The sequence below is a fragment of the Seriola lalandi genome, unplaced genomic scaffold (assembly GCF_002814215.2).
Source record: "Seriola lalandi dorsalis isolate HSWRI2012SDOR001 ecotype SW California unplaced genomic scaffold, Sedor1 jcf7180002053942, whole genome shotgun sequence".
NCBI classification, from domain to species: domain Eukaryota; kingdom Metazoa; phylum Chordata; class Actinopteri; order Carangiformes; family Carangidae; genus Seriola; species Seriola lalandi.
Window position 1 is genome coordinate 122,222 of NW_019524495.1, and position 14,187 is coordinate 136,408.

General features: G+C 42.5%; 1 protein-coding gene across 1 annotated transcript in view; it reads right to left on the reverse strand.

Moving 5' to 3' along the window:
- Positions 1-11,240, reverse strand: part of maml3 (mastermind-like transcriptional coactivator 3) — a 109,821-nt gene extending 98,581 nt beyond the window's left edge. The window contains exon 1 of the mRNA XM_023402546.2: positions 10,048-11,240. Coding sequence (XP_023258314.1) covers positions 10,048-10,419 — 372 coding nt within the window. The 5' untranslated portion in view covers positions 10,420-11,240. The remainder of the gene's footprint in view (positions 1-10,047) is intronic.
- Positions 11,241-14,187: the final 2,947 nt, after the last annotated feature.

Below are 14,187 nucleotides of genomic sequence, written 5' to 3' on the forward strand. Positions count from 1 at the left end.
AATGACACATATGAAAACACATAGATCTGTGGATACTAATTGTATGAAGAAGTTCAAATAGACCTGTTACATGCAACTGAACACATATTTGTGTCTGGTATACCGTATCTGTGTATGCTGATCTGTGGGTATACAGTAACAGCCTGTGTATATGAGTCTCTATGTGCTGCAGGAGTCTGCGTGGTAGGTAATTCCCTCTTAGCGCGGGATTTCTCCCTGCCACCGACCTGTGCTGAGAGAGCTTTAGAGCACTAAGCCTGCTAGCTGAGACTGAACCAGGGATCACCGGAGACAAGGAGTAAAGAAATGGAGGAAGGGATGGAGAGGGAGAGGGAAAAGAAAAGCACGGGTGGGTCTGAATCATTGAAAGGAAAGAAGGGAGGGCAGATTAGGCGGAGGAAAAAATGAAAGGTCAAATGGAGGTAGGAATGGAAGGGTGAGGGGAGAGAGAAGATGAAGGAGAGAGAGGGGAAAGAAAGAGAAAGATCCCAGCTTGGAGAAAGTAGAAACCCCTGTGTGATGGGTGGATGTAAAAATAAAGTGGAAAAGGAGGAAGGATGGAGGAGGGACAGACCACAATTTAGTGCTGGAAAACGATTTTTCAGGGGGACGGTTTTCAACTGATCCTGATTGACCCTGAGTTTAAACAGACAAACAGGAAGGTCACCAGCTGGTTGCCTGGCACCAACAGGAAGCTGAAAACTGGCCGTTAAAGAGGAGGTGACATTTCATCTGTGTTCATGTAATGTTTTACTATATCTGCATTAAAAAAACATAGAAAGTCATGATGGCAAAAAGTGTTTTGCTAATTCTTACTTAATGAGCTTTAGTGTCAAACAGATCATACCAGTGTTAACATATTGTGTTGTCACCATTAAACCACAACACAACCATCACTATAACCAGCGGTGGAAAGTAACATGCAATCTCTCAAGTACTTGTTGGTATCTACAAGGATTGAGATTTTAAATGCAATAGTTGGGAACCCTTGTCACGTTTCCAATGTCCACGAGTTGTTAGCAATTGCACCAAAGAGACACTTCCAAGACAGTTTAAATAACTGTGACCCACAGAGGTGAAACTATACGATATTGCACAAAGAGGCAAAGATCGGAGGAAACTCAAAAGAGGAAATAGAAAAAACCTTGTTGTATGTAGTAATCATCTCATCACCTCTCAGATTTACATTGTGACCCATTACCTGTATATGAACTGGCTTCACCCAAAGCAGCTAAAACAGTAAATGCTACTTACATACTGGTGCCTCAGTATTAACAATCTCATAGTGAACTAACATGCCACTGAGAGATCTTTTTCTACAGAACAAGTATTTTTACTTTTGACACTTTGTGTAGTTTTTGCAGATAATACTTCTGGACTTTTACTGAAGTAGAATTTTGAATGCAGAAATGGAGTAATGGAGTATTTTTAAATTTCATGTATTGGTAGTTTTACTTAAGTTAAGGATGTGCGTGCTTCTTCCACCACTGTCTACAACTTAACATTAAAGAATGAGATACTAAAAAATTTGCTAATGATGTGATTGTCTGGTAGCAAATATCTGGCAAACGACAAATCACATGAGAGTGAGAAGAGGAGGGAGAGAAGTGTTGGACTCATAGTACAACTCACAGAGAGCAAGTAGCAGATAAGGGAATAGTGAGACTAAAAGATAAAGGACCAAAATTGGCAACATTTGGTCGAGGGACATTTAAGTGAAAACAATGTTGGAGGAAATACTTACAAACAAGGACCCTATTTTTTGTCCAGTAGCAACATTTAGTGTTAAATTCCCAACACACACACTTCCTTAAATTTCTTATTAATTGCAAAATGGAGTTTTTAAATAGAAAAGAAGCCCGACATGAGTCTCTAAATGATGGCTGCCTGTTGACCAGTGGAAGCTGAACAGCTAATCTGCCAAAACTTCTGATGTCTCACAGTGGATGGTGATAAGAGACAGTGTTGGCCAACTACTTCTTGCTGCCACTTGACAGCAACCTTGAGCAAACGCTCTTACATTCAACCACACATACGGTGTTCACATCTGCTGTGGACACATGTTCACGCCAGACTTCACCTTCGAACAGTGTAGTCGCCATTTTTCCTTTAGAAACAACCCAAGTCTTATTTCTGCATTCTCCTCCTTATGTTACACAGTATGGATCTACTCTGTGTGTGTGTGTGTGTGTGTGTGTGTGTGTGTGTGTGTGTGTGCGCATCCATTAAGACATATGCTACAAGTGATACACACTAGGGCTGTGTTAAATTTTCCAACCAGACGCCGTCAATCCAACAACCAAGTCAACAAGTCACTTATTTGGGATTATTTTGTCTTTAAATCTGGGCACAGCCGGCAAGCTGGAGAACCTAAATGAAGCAATTTGCTGGCAAACAATTATAACACTATCCTGCTGAGCAAACTACACCATCATCAAGAGCTTCACCGGTTCAAAATCTAACCACAAAGACCAGCCGGAGAATAGCCGATATATTTGTCCAGTCGCGCAGTCCTAATAAAGACAATGGTTACGTTGGGAATTAAGGTTTCTTGACAGTGGGTGGTCGATTTCAGGACTCATGTACCATGGTCATTATTATAGAAACCCTGCTTAGCTGGTCACTTACCTCACAAAGTGCTGGTAGTTTAGAAAAAAAAAAACCCTCAGCCAAAAATATAGTTTTTATTTTAGCTGTGTGTGGTATGTAGAGTTGAAATTAACATGTCAGATGCTACACGTTTGGGTTGTGACTGTAGCGCGTGCATTCACATATCTACATGCACAACAGATCCACTCTACTCTCGCATTCATGAGAAATGTGGTGCACATATGCACATTCACTCACACACTCACACACACACGGACACACACTTGTGGTGTATCACAGTGGACCCAGGCATCTCTGATAACAACCTCATTCATATTTTACGGTTTGTGTGTGTGTGAGTACATGAGGGGGTGAAAGGAACAAAGATGAGTTCCCTCCATTGTACTATCAATAATGTAAAGTCTAAACTGCCCTTCAGATGCTTCTTTAAGGCTAAGCTACCTATTGTATGCAGAAGAGCAAGCTAGCAGCCTTCAAACAAAATCCAAACAAAAAGGAAGCACCAGCCACAGATAAGACAATCACACTGAAGATAAAAGAGACCTTCCACCGGTTCTCTGTTTACTGAAGAAAATTTTTACAGGCAGTTAAATCTCTCCGTATATCGGTGGCTTTGTGTTGTAGCTACTGGGCTACATTTCACACCACTTCTTCTAGTGCTAGGCCGATGATTTGGCCGGGTCGATATACTGGCCAATATTAGCATATTGCAGACATACTGGCAACAATTCTCCAAATCCATGGTTCAGTTGAGACCTGGATTTTAAACCATGGTCTTCTGGTATCGCAACACGAGATAATGGATAACAATAATTTGTATTGAGGTTACTACTGTTTCTTACACTGATGATGCCTTATAGCTGAAACGCGTTCGTCGACTGTCCCATAATAAATAATAAGACCATTTTTTCTCCATTTGGTTTACGTTGCTATGTTACTTGTTTAAGTAAAGAAATCAATCAATCGAAATATGATTTTTCTAACCTTTCAAATATTGATATCGGTGTCAGCCTCGCAAATCCAGTATCAGCTGGGCTATAATCGCTTCATTTTTTGATTACTCCATTAACCGTTTGGTATGAAATGTCAAACACTTTCTGTCATAACTTCCCAGAGCCCAGAGTGAAGTCTCCAAATGTTTTCATGTTGTTGTACCAAAAGCCCAAATCTCAGAGATATTCAGTTTACTGTTTATGTGACAAAGAGAAGCAGGAAATCCCGCCATCTGAGAAACTTGAGGCTTTTCCTGTCCATCGACTGATCATTAAATCAACAAATCGGTTCGGCTCTAAACATAAATGCAGTAGATTATTGGCGATTATAGCTAATTCATATCATATCAGTAGGCAGTCTGTATAAGTCTAAAAATTAAAAAAAAAAAAAAAAAACACACACAGCAGAACCACTCATCATCATCACTGATTATAGTGAAATGAACAGGGAGACACAGATTTGAAGAAAGTGGACTGATTATTAGAGACAACTATAGATTCAGACTCTCTTACAATCACAGACTAGAGTTTTCACAATAAAGTGTTACCAGGCAATTCAATGCAAAGGTGTCAAGTGAAGATATGACTAAAAAAACCTTAGGCTAGTTGAGCAAATATTTGAGGACTAAAACATGAACAAGAGCTTCTGCCATACCCTGTTGTAAGTACAAGCTTCTTAAAAAGGTAGAGTAAGATTGTGTGTGTGTGTGTGTGTGTGTGTGTGTGTGTGTGTGTGTGTGTGTGTGTGTGGCGAATTATTTGAGCTCTGTTTTAAAAAATCTGCAAGTAAATAACCCAAACTTTCTGAACTGTGCAGGACGGAGGGGAAACTGTTTCCTCACTTTATTCAAGGGTCTGTGCTGAACGTGTGTGTGTTCCTGTAGAACATGTGAACAAGCGTGGGTGGAAGGGAATGTGGTCACAGCCGCCCCAAATCAAAAACATCCAGAGTGTGTGTGTGCGCGAACTGAGGGACAAGAGTGAGAAGAAGCATAAAAACAAAGAAAAGATGACAAAAATTTGAATAAAGTGCACAGGCGAGCAGAGGAGATAAAGGGGAGAGTTTAAAAGACAGTCAATAACAACCAGAGGGAGTCATAGCAGAATTAGTGTGTAATGAGTCAAAAACAGCATGCCTGTGATGTCATGAGTGTTTGTCGACGTCACACTCTGCATGTGTGCGTGTACGTACTGGTGAGTGTCAGCTCCATGCCAGTTCACTGGTTTAAATATAGTGCTTGGGCAACAGTCCCAGCTGACATTAACAATGCTATAGCCACTAAGACCCATCTACACTACATTAGCGCTGTGCTAACGCTGAAACCAGAGAAGTGGTGAACAGAGGGAGGGAGGAGAGGGAAGGAGAGGAAGGGAGGGAAGAGGGAAGGCCTCGGATTCATGAAAACTCAGCCGCCCACACTCCGGCCTCTGCTGCCAAGAGTTGAGCAGGACAACTGTGTGTGTGTGTGTGTGTGTGTGTGTGTGTGTGTGTGTATATGAGACATTCCACGGTGAGGTGGATGCCAAGGAGCGAGCACAGCCGAAGACAGACTGTCCTGAGCTACTGTGTTTTAGTGGAACTAACGAGCCCCTCGCTGTGCACCTTGGCCTCGCAGCTGTAAACTTGTTAGCGATTAGGTAATCAGATCTGACTGGATGTTTTGTCAAAAAATGTTCGGGTCACGATTCTGCTTTTAAGCAACATCATGGCCCTGTTGGTTTGGAGACACGTGCCTGTAACTGAAAGGTCACGGGTTTGATCCTCGCAATAGAACCATGTGCTCCCATCAGGATCTCAACAAAGAAACGTTGCCTGCTCACACAAACATGACAGCCACTGGTGAACGCGTTTTGTTTTTCTCCGTGCCCTTAGATAACTAGCCAAGAGTAGACAACGTCACATCATGTTAAGATATTGAGTTTGACAGCCAAACTCTTCAGCAAAAAAAAGCTTTTAAAAAAGTCAAATGTTGGTGTCACTCACACAGGATCAACGTGCAATTTTCATTTTCAGACTCACGATTCTGCGCTGAACATACAGTGGGTTCAGCAGACTGGCATGCAACACAGCCAGAGGACGTGTTGTTGTTTTGTGGCACGGCGATGTTGTTGTGGCCATCAGTAACAGTTTCTCCACCAACACATGGAATCAACAAGCTCACACCTGCTCCCTGTGGGCTGTCAAATGTCATTCTGGAGAGATGGAGGTACTAACAATGTCAATACCAAAATAACCTGTAATGCACAGACATCAAGCACTGATGATATCTAATAGTGTAGGATTATTGAAGGATGATTTTCCTGTTTCTTTCCGATTGGTTTTCAATTATTGGTGGTCAAACTTTAAACGAAGGAGGAGCAGAACTGTCTTAACCTTCGTATGACGCCATTACCGATGTCCCCTACTGAAATATGACCCAACAAAACTATCTCTACACATGTATTGACCTTCCATTTAACACTGTAATGCATTCACGTTTAAAACAAGAACCGCTTTCATGCTGGATTATGAATATAATCAATTCATCATCATCATCATCATCATCATCATCATCATCATCTGAACACCAGTCTTGTGTTTCCCTCTACTGATCCCTATATATAGCCTTTATTTAATCAGGTATTCTCATTCAGATCAAGATCTCGTTGGCAAAATAGATGCAAGTGCAGCGGAGGAAATACAAATAGAACAGAGATAAGACAGACAACAAAGCAGAGCCAGTCACACACCAGCAAACAGCATCAGATACAATCGGAAACATCCCAAAAAAAAAAGGTCCCACGAAAAAAAAAAGTTTAAATTCATCCAAAGGGACGAGACTAATGGTCTCAGCCTAAAAATGCTGATCTGGTTAAACTGCATTAATACTTGATGTAAGGGGTAATCGACAGTCCTGCTGTAGAAGGATTTCACTCACTGATAGCACCACTGCAACACCAGATGGCTGTATTGCATATTACTGAAGAGATTACTGGGCCTTTCTTCAACATGCTTCATCCTGTCTTCACTATCAACAATCACTACCGGCCTTGGAAAAAGACAAACAGCCTGGACTGACCGATCCCATTTCTTGTGGTCTCAACAAGTTTCAAATTGTTTCGGAGGTGTACATCAGCTCCAGTGTAGCTTACAGTAGCTACGTCCTGTTACCGCTATTAAACCAGCTTTACACTCTAGACCTCAAATTTTACCTTCTGTGTCCAAGCAGCCGTGAAGGTCTGTGTTCATGATTTGTCCACGTCTGAGAGAGACTGCGTGGATCTCTGTCCGTGTGAAGTGTGAACAAATCTACGCAGACAAAACTGTTGCCTATTAATTTTCTTCTGATGAACTAATAAATTAACCTACTAATTGTTGCAACTCTGGTTTTGTTGTCGATCCACTGAGGAGTTAATAAATATGAAACAATGATCTGGAAAACTGAGCGTATGTGGTTTCTGTGCATGCGTGTGTGTTACTGTACACAATGGTCAGGGAGCAAACAAACAACCTCTCAATACGTCACGGAACTATAATTATTGGCTTTCACAATGTGCCTGTAAGTTGGACGCCGTCTGTTTGCTTCTGAACCATTATATCATCTGTCTTGACCTGTCGTTACGACAACATAGAGTATTTGTTTTGACTATTCATCCATAGTTTATACAGTTTATAAATCGTGCAGAGATTTTACCTAACCCCTAACTATCCCAGTGTTAGTGCAACATGATACCTGGCTGGTGACAGAAAGCAGAAAGGCTGGCTCAGTGTTTAGTTAAGAAACCCCACCATTATTCTTCTCATTTTCTGACCTGGAGAGAGTTTACATGTATGTACTAATTGCACACACAAAGTAACAAATTCTTATAATCAAGCTGGAAGTGGTGACAGTGGGAAAATCATATTGCGGGTCCCCCTTTACCTGCACCTACTGCTTTTCATGAGAATACTGTCAAAGAAATGGTGGGAAAAGTTAGAACGGGCTCCCAGTGTCTTCTTCTCCGTTCTCACTAATAGTTAGCCTATAAACACAAACACACACTTTCCATAATTATAGGCTTGCTCCTGCCCCGACGTGGGTGTGTCTGAGAAGCATTAGACCAGAGCACGGTGCTGAGGTGCTCATGACAATACAAAACGCTGAAAAATATTACACTTAAACAGCTTGAACCGTGGATTTGCATGTTTAATATTTACAATTTACAGCCATAATCTGCCATAACTGGTTCAACAATTTCTTACCACTTTATCAATCACCATCTTGCTGCATCTGTCACTTAGAAACACTGCGTTTTCTGTACATATTTCATGTATTTAAAAAGTAAGTTGCAGGCATTCCTCAAAACTGACAGTTACTATATTGACACTGCAAACCAACTAGCCCTACAGCACACACATTTCACAGCCAAAGAGTAATTTGTGTCATTCACCCCCTTGTTGTCAAGTTGCCGTGTCCAGCTAAACCATGACATGAGCATATTTGCAACTGTACTCATCCTATAGATGAAACTGTATTGAAACACACCCTCTCCACACAGCATAGGTCCAACAACAGTCTGGAACAAACCCCTACAGATTAAGGCCCTCTGGGTATTTGTGTATGCATGCGTGCATGTGTGCATGTGACGTGTGTAGTCACATCAACAGCATACTTGGCTTTCCTAGAATGCCTGCTTCTGTAGTGACTACATACAGCCATCTAGCTGCAGCTCTTCTGAGAAAAAAATGGAAGAGGGAGGCAGATTTTTCTCTCATTTCCTTTCATCTGCTTTAAAATCCAATGCCTAAACAATACCGAGAACTTACAATGTAGCATAAAAAGGGGGTACCAACACCCAGATCTCATGTGATTTAGCTATTGAATGCTGTGTTTGCATACAATGTGTCACCATCAGTGACTGAGAGAGGAGCAGAGAGGGACAGAGCAGAGGGATGCCACTGTGTCTTTAAGCAGTAATCCCTCCGTTCTAGGAGCATTTGTTGCCGGCCATGGGCCATGGGCGGTTCGGTTTAATGTCCACAAGGGCCGCTGGGAGGTCCCGCACTATTAAAATCACTGCTGCTCGCTCAAGCTGTAGCCGGTCAGGCTTGTGCGGCTCTTAAATGATGACTGAGGCTGCCTCCGAAATTAAAGACGTTCTGATTTTGCATTTCAAAAGGGGAGGAACTTGGCTCATCGCAGCAACAAAAGGGGTAACAATGCTGACATTCCCGACATGTATCTTTTCTAAAGGAAACCAGAGCTTGCCCACAGGACATATTGTGTGAACGGGGGACACTGCACAGTTTGCCGGTGTCTGTCTCCATCTCTTTCATGCAAACAGCAACAACAGCCAAGCATCAGAACATTTTCTTTGCAAATGACAAAATCTGATCATTTAAAAGATCTCATCTGCAGAGCTGCTCATCGGTGAAAGAAAAAAAAAAAAGACTACAAACCAAGATCCTCATAGGACAGCCATAAGATATTCAACAATCCTCCATATGTTACCACTGCCCCCTACCAACAGGAAATCACTGTAGCATTCCTAAAAAAAAAATCTACTGTGACTTTATATTGACTTGAATTTCCTAAAGCAGTAATAGAGTCTTCTTGTAAGTGTTATCATGTGACCACTGCATTATTTTGTGTGAAGGTCTGTGGTTTACTATGAAGCTTCAAAAGTTACTTACAAAACCAAAAACTACTGTGGCAGCCATTTAAAGTTATTGTCCAGGCTAATGGCAGGTTACTTTCAGTGAGGAGATGGTAGTGATAAGGTGTGTAACTGTGAGAGTATGTTACATAGGCTACAGAGCAGGCTGGAGCATAAACTGCTGCTGCTGCTGCTGCTGCTGCTGCTGAGACCGAGAGAGCTATGTTGCAACATTAATGCTTGTCTGTCTTGCAGAGCGATTTGAACCCAAAAACAAAGAACAAGAAAGAAGAAGTTGTTTTCATGTAAAAAAAAAAAAGAAAGAAAAAAAGCTGCCATCCCCCAGAAGTTGGTTAGAAGTTTGTGAGCTAGAAATCATAACTTGACAATTAGCAGTGCCTTCCAAACTTTCAGCCTTCCTTTGAGCACAAAGCTGCACTGATCTTGCAAGAGATCAAATATCAGTTGTCAGGCTTGTCATTTCCAAATCTTGCTGCATTCAAGCCCTAACAGCCTGTTTTCTCCAACAAGGGGCTGGATTTCTTTGTAAACAAAAGCAGCAGTTGGCCCTCTGGTTTGAAAAAGTGAAGTGTGTGTTTCCAGAGCAATTGCCAGCGCTCAATGAAAGTGTTTTCAACAAGTTTTCTCAGTAGTGAACAAGTAGTAGGCTAGTAGTAGTGCAGCTTGCAGCATGATGGGGGTCCAAGAATTTGGGGGACATTGATGGAGGGGAAATGAAAGAGAGGGAGGGTGTACTGAAGTGTGTGCTGTGTGCGTGTGAGCGGGTGTTATGGGGAAGTCTTGGCCGTGATTGAGTGCTCGTTCTTACCGCTATTAGCGTGTTATTCCTCTGTTCCGTGGAGGAGGCAGAGTCCGGGTCCGGCTGCTTGCTCTGCGGCTGCTTGCTGCTCCCGCCGGCGGACTTCTTGGCCCTCTGCTCCAGGCTCCGCTGGTACAGGCTGACCGTCTCCCTCCGCTCTATCTCCAGCTGCTCGGCGTGGGCTTGCTGGTACCTGTTCTCGCAGTTTACGTGGTGTCTCCGGCAGCCCTCTATCCGCTGCCTCAGCCTCTCCACCACGGTGCTGTGCTTAGGCATGCCCACCGATCCGGCGGGCACCACGCTCCCGGCGGCCGGGTTCATGCTGTTGTTGATGCAGATACTGCCGTTGGGTCCGGCAGCGGGGGAGGCGAAGTCCCCCATCACTGGGCCGAGTGGCTGCTATTTTGGAAGAACTTTTCTCCCCGTCAAGCTCGCTGCCACCGCCGCCACCTCCTCCTCCTCCGACCACCTCTTCCTCCACCTCCACCACCTAGTGTCCTCTCCCTCTCTGTCCTCCCCGGTGAAGGGTCCCAAGCAACCGGGCAGCGGAAGGAAGAAACGACCGACAACAGCCGCCGAAGCGAGCAACAACCGGGAAGGTTTAAAGGGCTTTGAGCCTAGTAGTCATACGGTTCAGGGATCGCGAATGACCGTTTCTTCTTCCCTCCTCGGTACTGTTTCCAAACAAACCGCTCCCGACAACACAAATAACACCCAGCGTGAGTGAGACCCGGGCAAGCCCCAAACTGAATTCAACAATAAAACCGCTGCCACGCTGCTCACAACAACTCAGCTGGAAAAAAACAACAAAACGGTGAAGGTATGGACGTTAGCAGGCACTCAGTGGTCATATACACACAAACCGTCCCGCGGAGGAGCAGCAGCGGCAGCAACAGTAACAGTCCAGTCGCCGTTTTACGGCGTTGTCCTTTGAGAAAAAGTTTTGCTGCCTGAACCGAACGGGCTCCGGAGTTTCCCAGTGAACTTGCATCTCATATGGTTTTGGTTTGAAAGAAATCCCGGTGAAGATGTTGTTGAGTTGGGGGGAAGCGCACAAGCGCCCTCGGTAGTCCGGCTGTGAGGCAACTAGAGTAGCCTAGACGGTGCAAAACGCGGATATGGGAAGCAGTGGCGGAAGTCTGTAGTCACTGGCTGCCGCCTGCCACCATCACAATAATCATGTCCGCTTCTCCACCATGCCAGCGGAGTGATATCAGGACAGGAGTTGAGTAAAAACCAGCTAGAGGCTGTGAGGAGCCCTATGATGGACACGCGGAAAACACGGAGTGGAATACAGAGTGTATTCCGGAGAGGACCGGCTGGTCCCACCTATGACCTCTCCTGTGATGCATTCACGGATTACACCACTTTTTAAACAAAGTTTTCTACGCAGGCTAAAAAAAAATTCTGGCTTTGCCATTGATTTAAATGACAGCATGAGTTAGGTCCGCTACCAGGTGCTAATGAGCCTACCCCATTACCACGTTTCTCACAGGCGTCACGCTGCAGCACCAGTATTAAAGGGCACACATTTTCTTTTTTTTTAATTCTTATTTTATTCATTTATTTATCTATATTTTTAACATTTTTGAAATTTAATTTAACATGAACTGTCATATACAAAGATAGGCTACATGGCCTGCATGGGCTCCCATATACAATTCAGACAAGAAAGAAAAAATAGAACAAAAAATAATAACAGAAATATGCACAACCCCAATAATAGAAAATTATTAATTATACAAATTAAACAGTGGGTAGCATCTTACATCACCACCACAGAGGTCAGACTAGAACATTTTACAGAACAACATTACAGAACCACATGATAAAATTTGTTCTGAACAATAGAATATATATTACATGAACTGATTATATAGTAAACGTTTCATTAGCTGAGTGACAGACATGACGTGATGTGCACTACTGCTATCACAAATGACCATATAAGGTCAAATTTATTGAGATAATTTCTCTAAATTTAGATAATATACTCAGATTCGTGAAACAACTGTCACAAAAAGTTACAAGGAAGGATGACAAGATCATAAATGTGTGAAATGAAAATACATTTCTGTGGTTGATGAATCATTGCTTAAATGATATAGGCAGGAAATGATAATAATGACAAATCAAATTTATTAAGAGCTATATGATAGCCTTCCTATGATGTGAACTACTAGTTGGCCTACTCGTGATGCACTGTGTAGAAGGGTAATACATCATCTCCTGAGTGTACAGCATATACAAAGTACTGAATAATATACAGTATGTACAGTAGCAAGAAACCCTTGTGCGGTTTTCTGCACTGATTGGTCAAAAGTGTGATCTGATCTTCATCTACATCAGAAATGTGAGCAAACATTATGTGTTAAGATAATAGCACATAAACAATTATATTGTTATCTTTATTGAACACATCCATTAAACATTCACAGCGCTGGTGGAAAGAGTAAGTGAACCTATGGTCAAACCTCCTTTGGCACTGATAAACTGAAACCAGCTCTTTCAGTAGCTGCTGATCAGACCTGCACAATATTGGACCATTCTTCCTACAGAGCTGCTTCAGTTCAGACATATTCTCAGGATGTCTGGTGTGAACGGCTCTCTGGGTCATTCCACAGCATCTCTGTAGGGTTATGGTCTGGGCTCTGACTGGTTCTTTGTTTGAAGTTGTTTTGTAGTAGATTGACTTTGATGTTTAGGGCCATTGTCCCGCTGCATCACGCAGCTTCTACTGAGCTTCAGCAGGTGGACAGACACCCTGACATTATCCTGTAAGACACCATGATAAACTTGCCCAGAGGCAGCAAAGCAGTCCCAAATCACGATGCTCCCTCTACCATACCTCACTGCTGGGATAGGGATTTCATGTGGGTACGAAGTGTCCTTGTTACCATATGTAGTGCCGATAGTTCTTCCCAAACAATTCAACCTTGGTTCCTTCAGTCCACCAAACTAGACTCATGAACAGAGATGCTCACCAGCTCCAGTGACTCCTTAAAGCCTTTAGTTTTTATAATCTGGGATTCTTTTAGGGTCATTTTAGCAAGCGCACACCACTAGGAGAGAGAGAGAGAGTAGGGTTAGGACCACAGTACACACACATTCCTTGGAGTCTTGGTTCTTGGTTCACATCAACAGATTTAAATTCAAAATGTCTAAATGGTTTTTATGAGTCAAAGTCGCTCTAAACTAGACCTTCGTTCATGTTGTTTCATTGATTGGACTTCAAGTTTGATAACCCCATTTAGCTTTTGTTGATGTCATTTTGGGCCTAAACATTAGAGAAGTGAGCTTGTGAGCAGAAGGTTACTAGTTCAATCCCTGGATGGGCAGAATTTAATCTGGGTGGGAAAAGTGAAAAAATGCGCATGTTTCTTTCATCTTCACCACTGTGGTGCTCTTGAGCAAGGCCCTTAACCCCAGCCGCTTATAATGCTGCGCTCTCAGGTGTGAGTGTGTTTAACTGTGTGAATGTGATCAAGGTGTTCCCGCCTACCGTGAATAAATAAAGGTTGAGCGTAGGGGTTCACATACTTTTTCCAACCTAAACTGTGAATGCTGAAGGATGTAATCAATATAGAACAATACAATACAATGATTTGTGTGTCAGCTGTTGAAATAGATCGTGTTTGTTCATAAAGATCTGACCATATTTTAACATAATATTATACATAAATGCACACCACTCCAAAGGGTTCCCTCACTGTACTGTCTTAGTATCCAAGTTCTTAACACTTGAGCAGTTGAGGGCTACAGTTTCGCTACAGCTCAAAGCTCCTGTGCTTCAACAATCCATCCCTTAAGTTTCACATTTTATTAATCAGAGGAAAACTACACAGACTATAACTTTTATCTTGAGACGTCATCTTTGAAAATTAAAATAAGAAGGAAAAATCTGCAAATAGTAATGAGCAAGCTCCGGTGGTACAACTTGTGAAACTTTTGCTACGTATAGCCTAAAATATAATGGTGAACTGGTCTCAGGGAAAAAAAGAAGCAGAGGTTCAGAGGAAAATCTGTTTCTGAAAAGAAAATGTATAAGTTTTATTTTGAAACAATTTGTCGACAGGAGTAGAATAAGTTTCATTTCCATTTACAAACCCCAATAAGAAGAAGTACAGAACCACTGTACTTTAATAATAG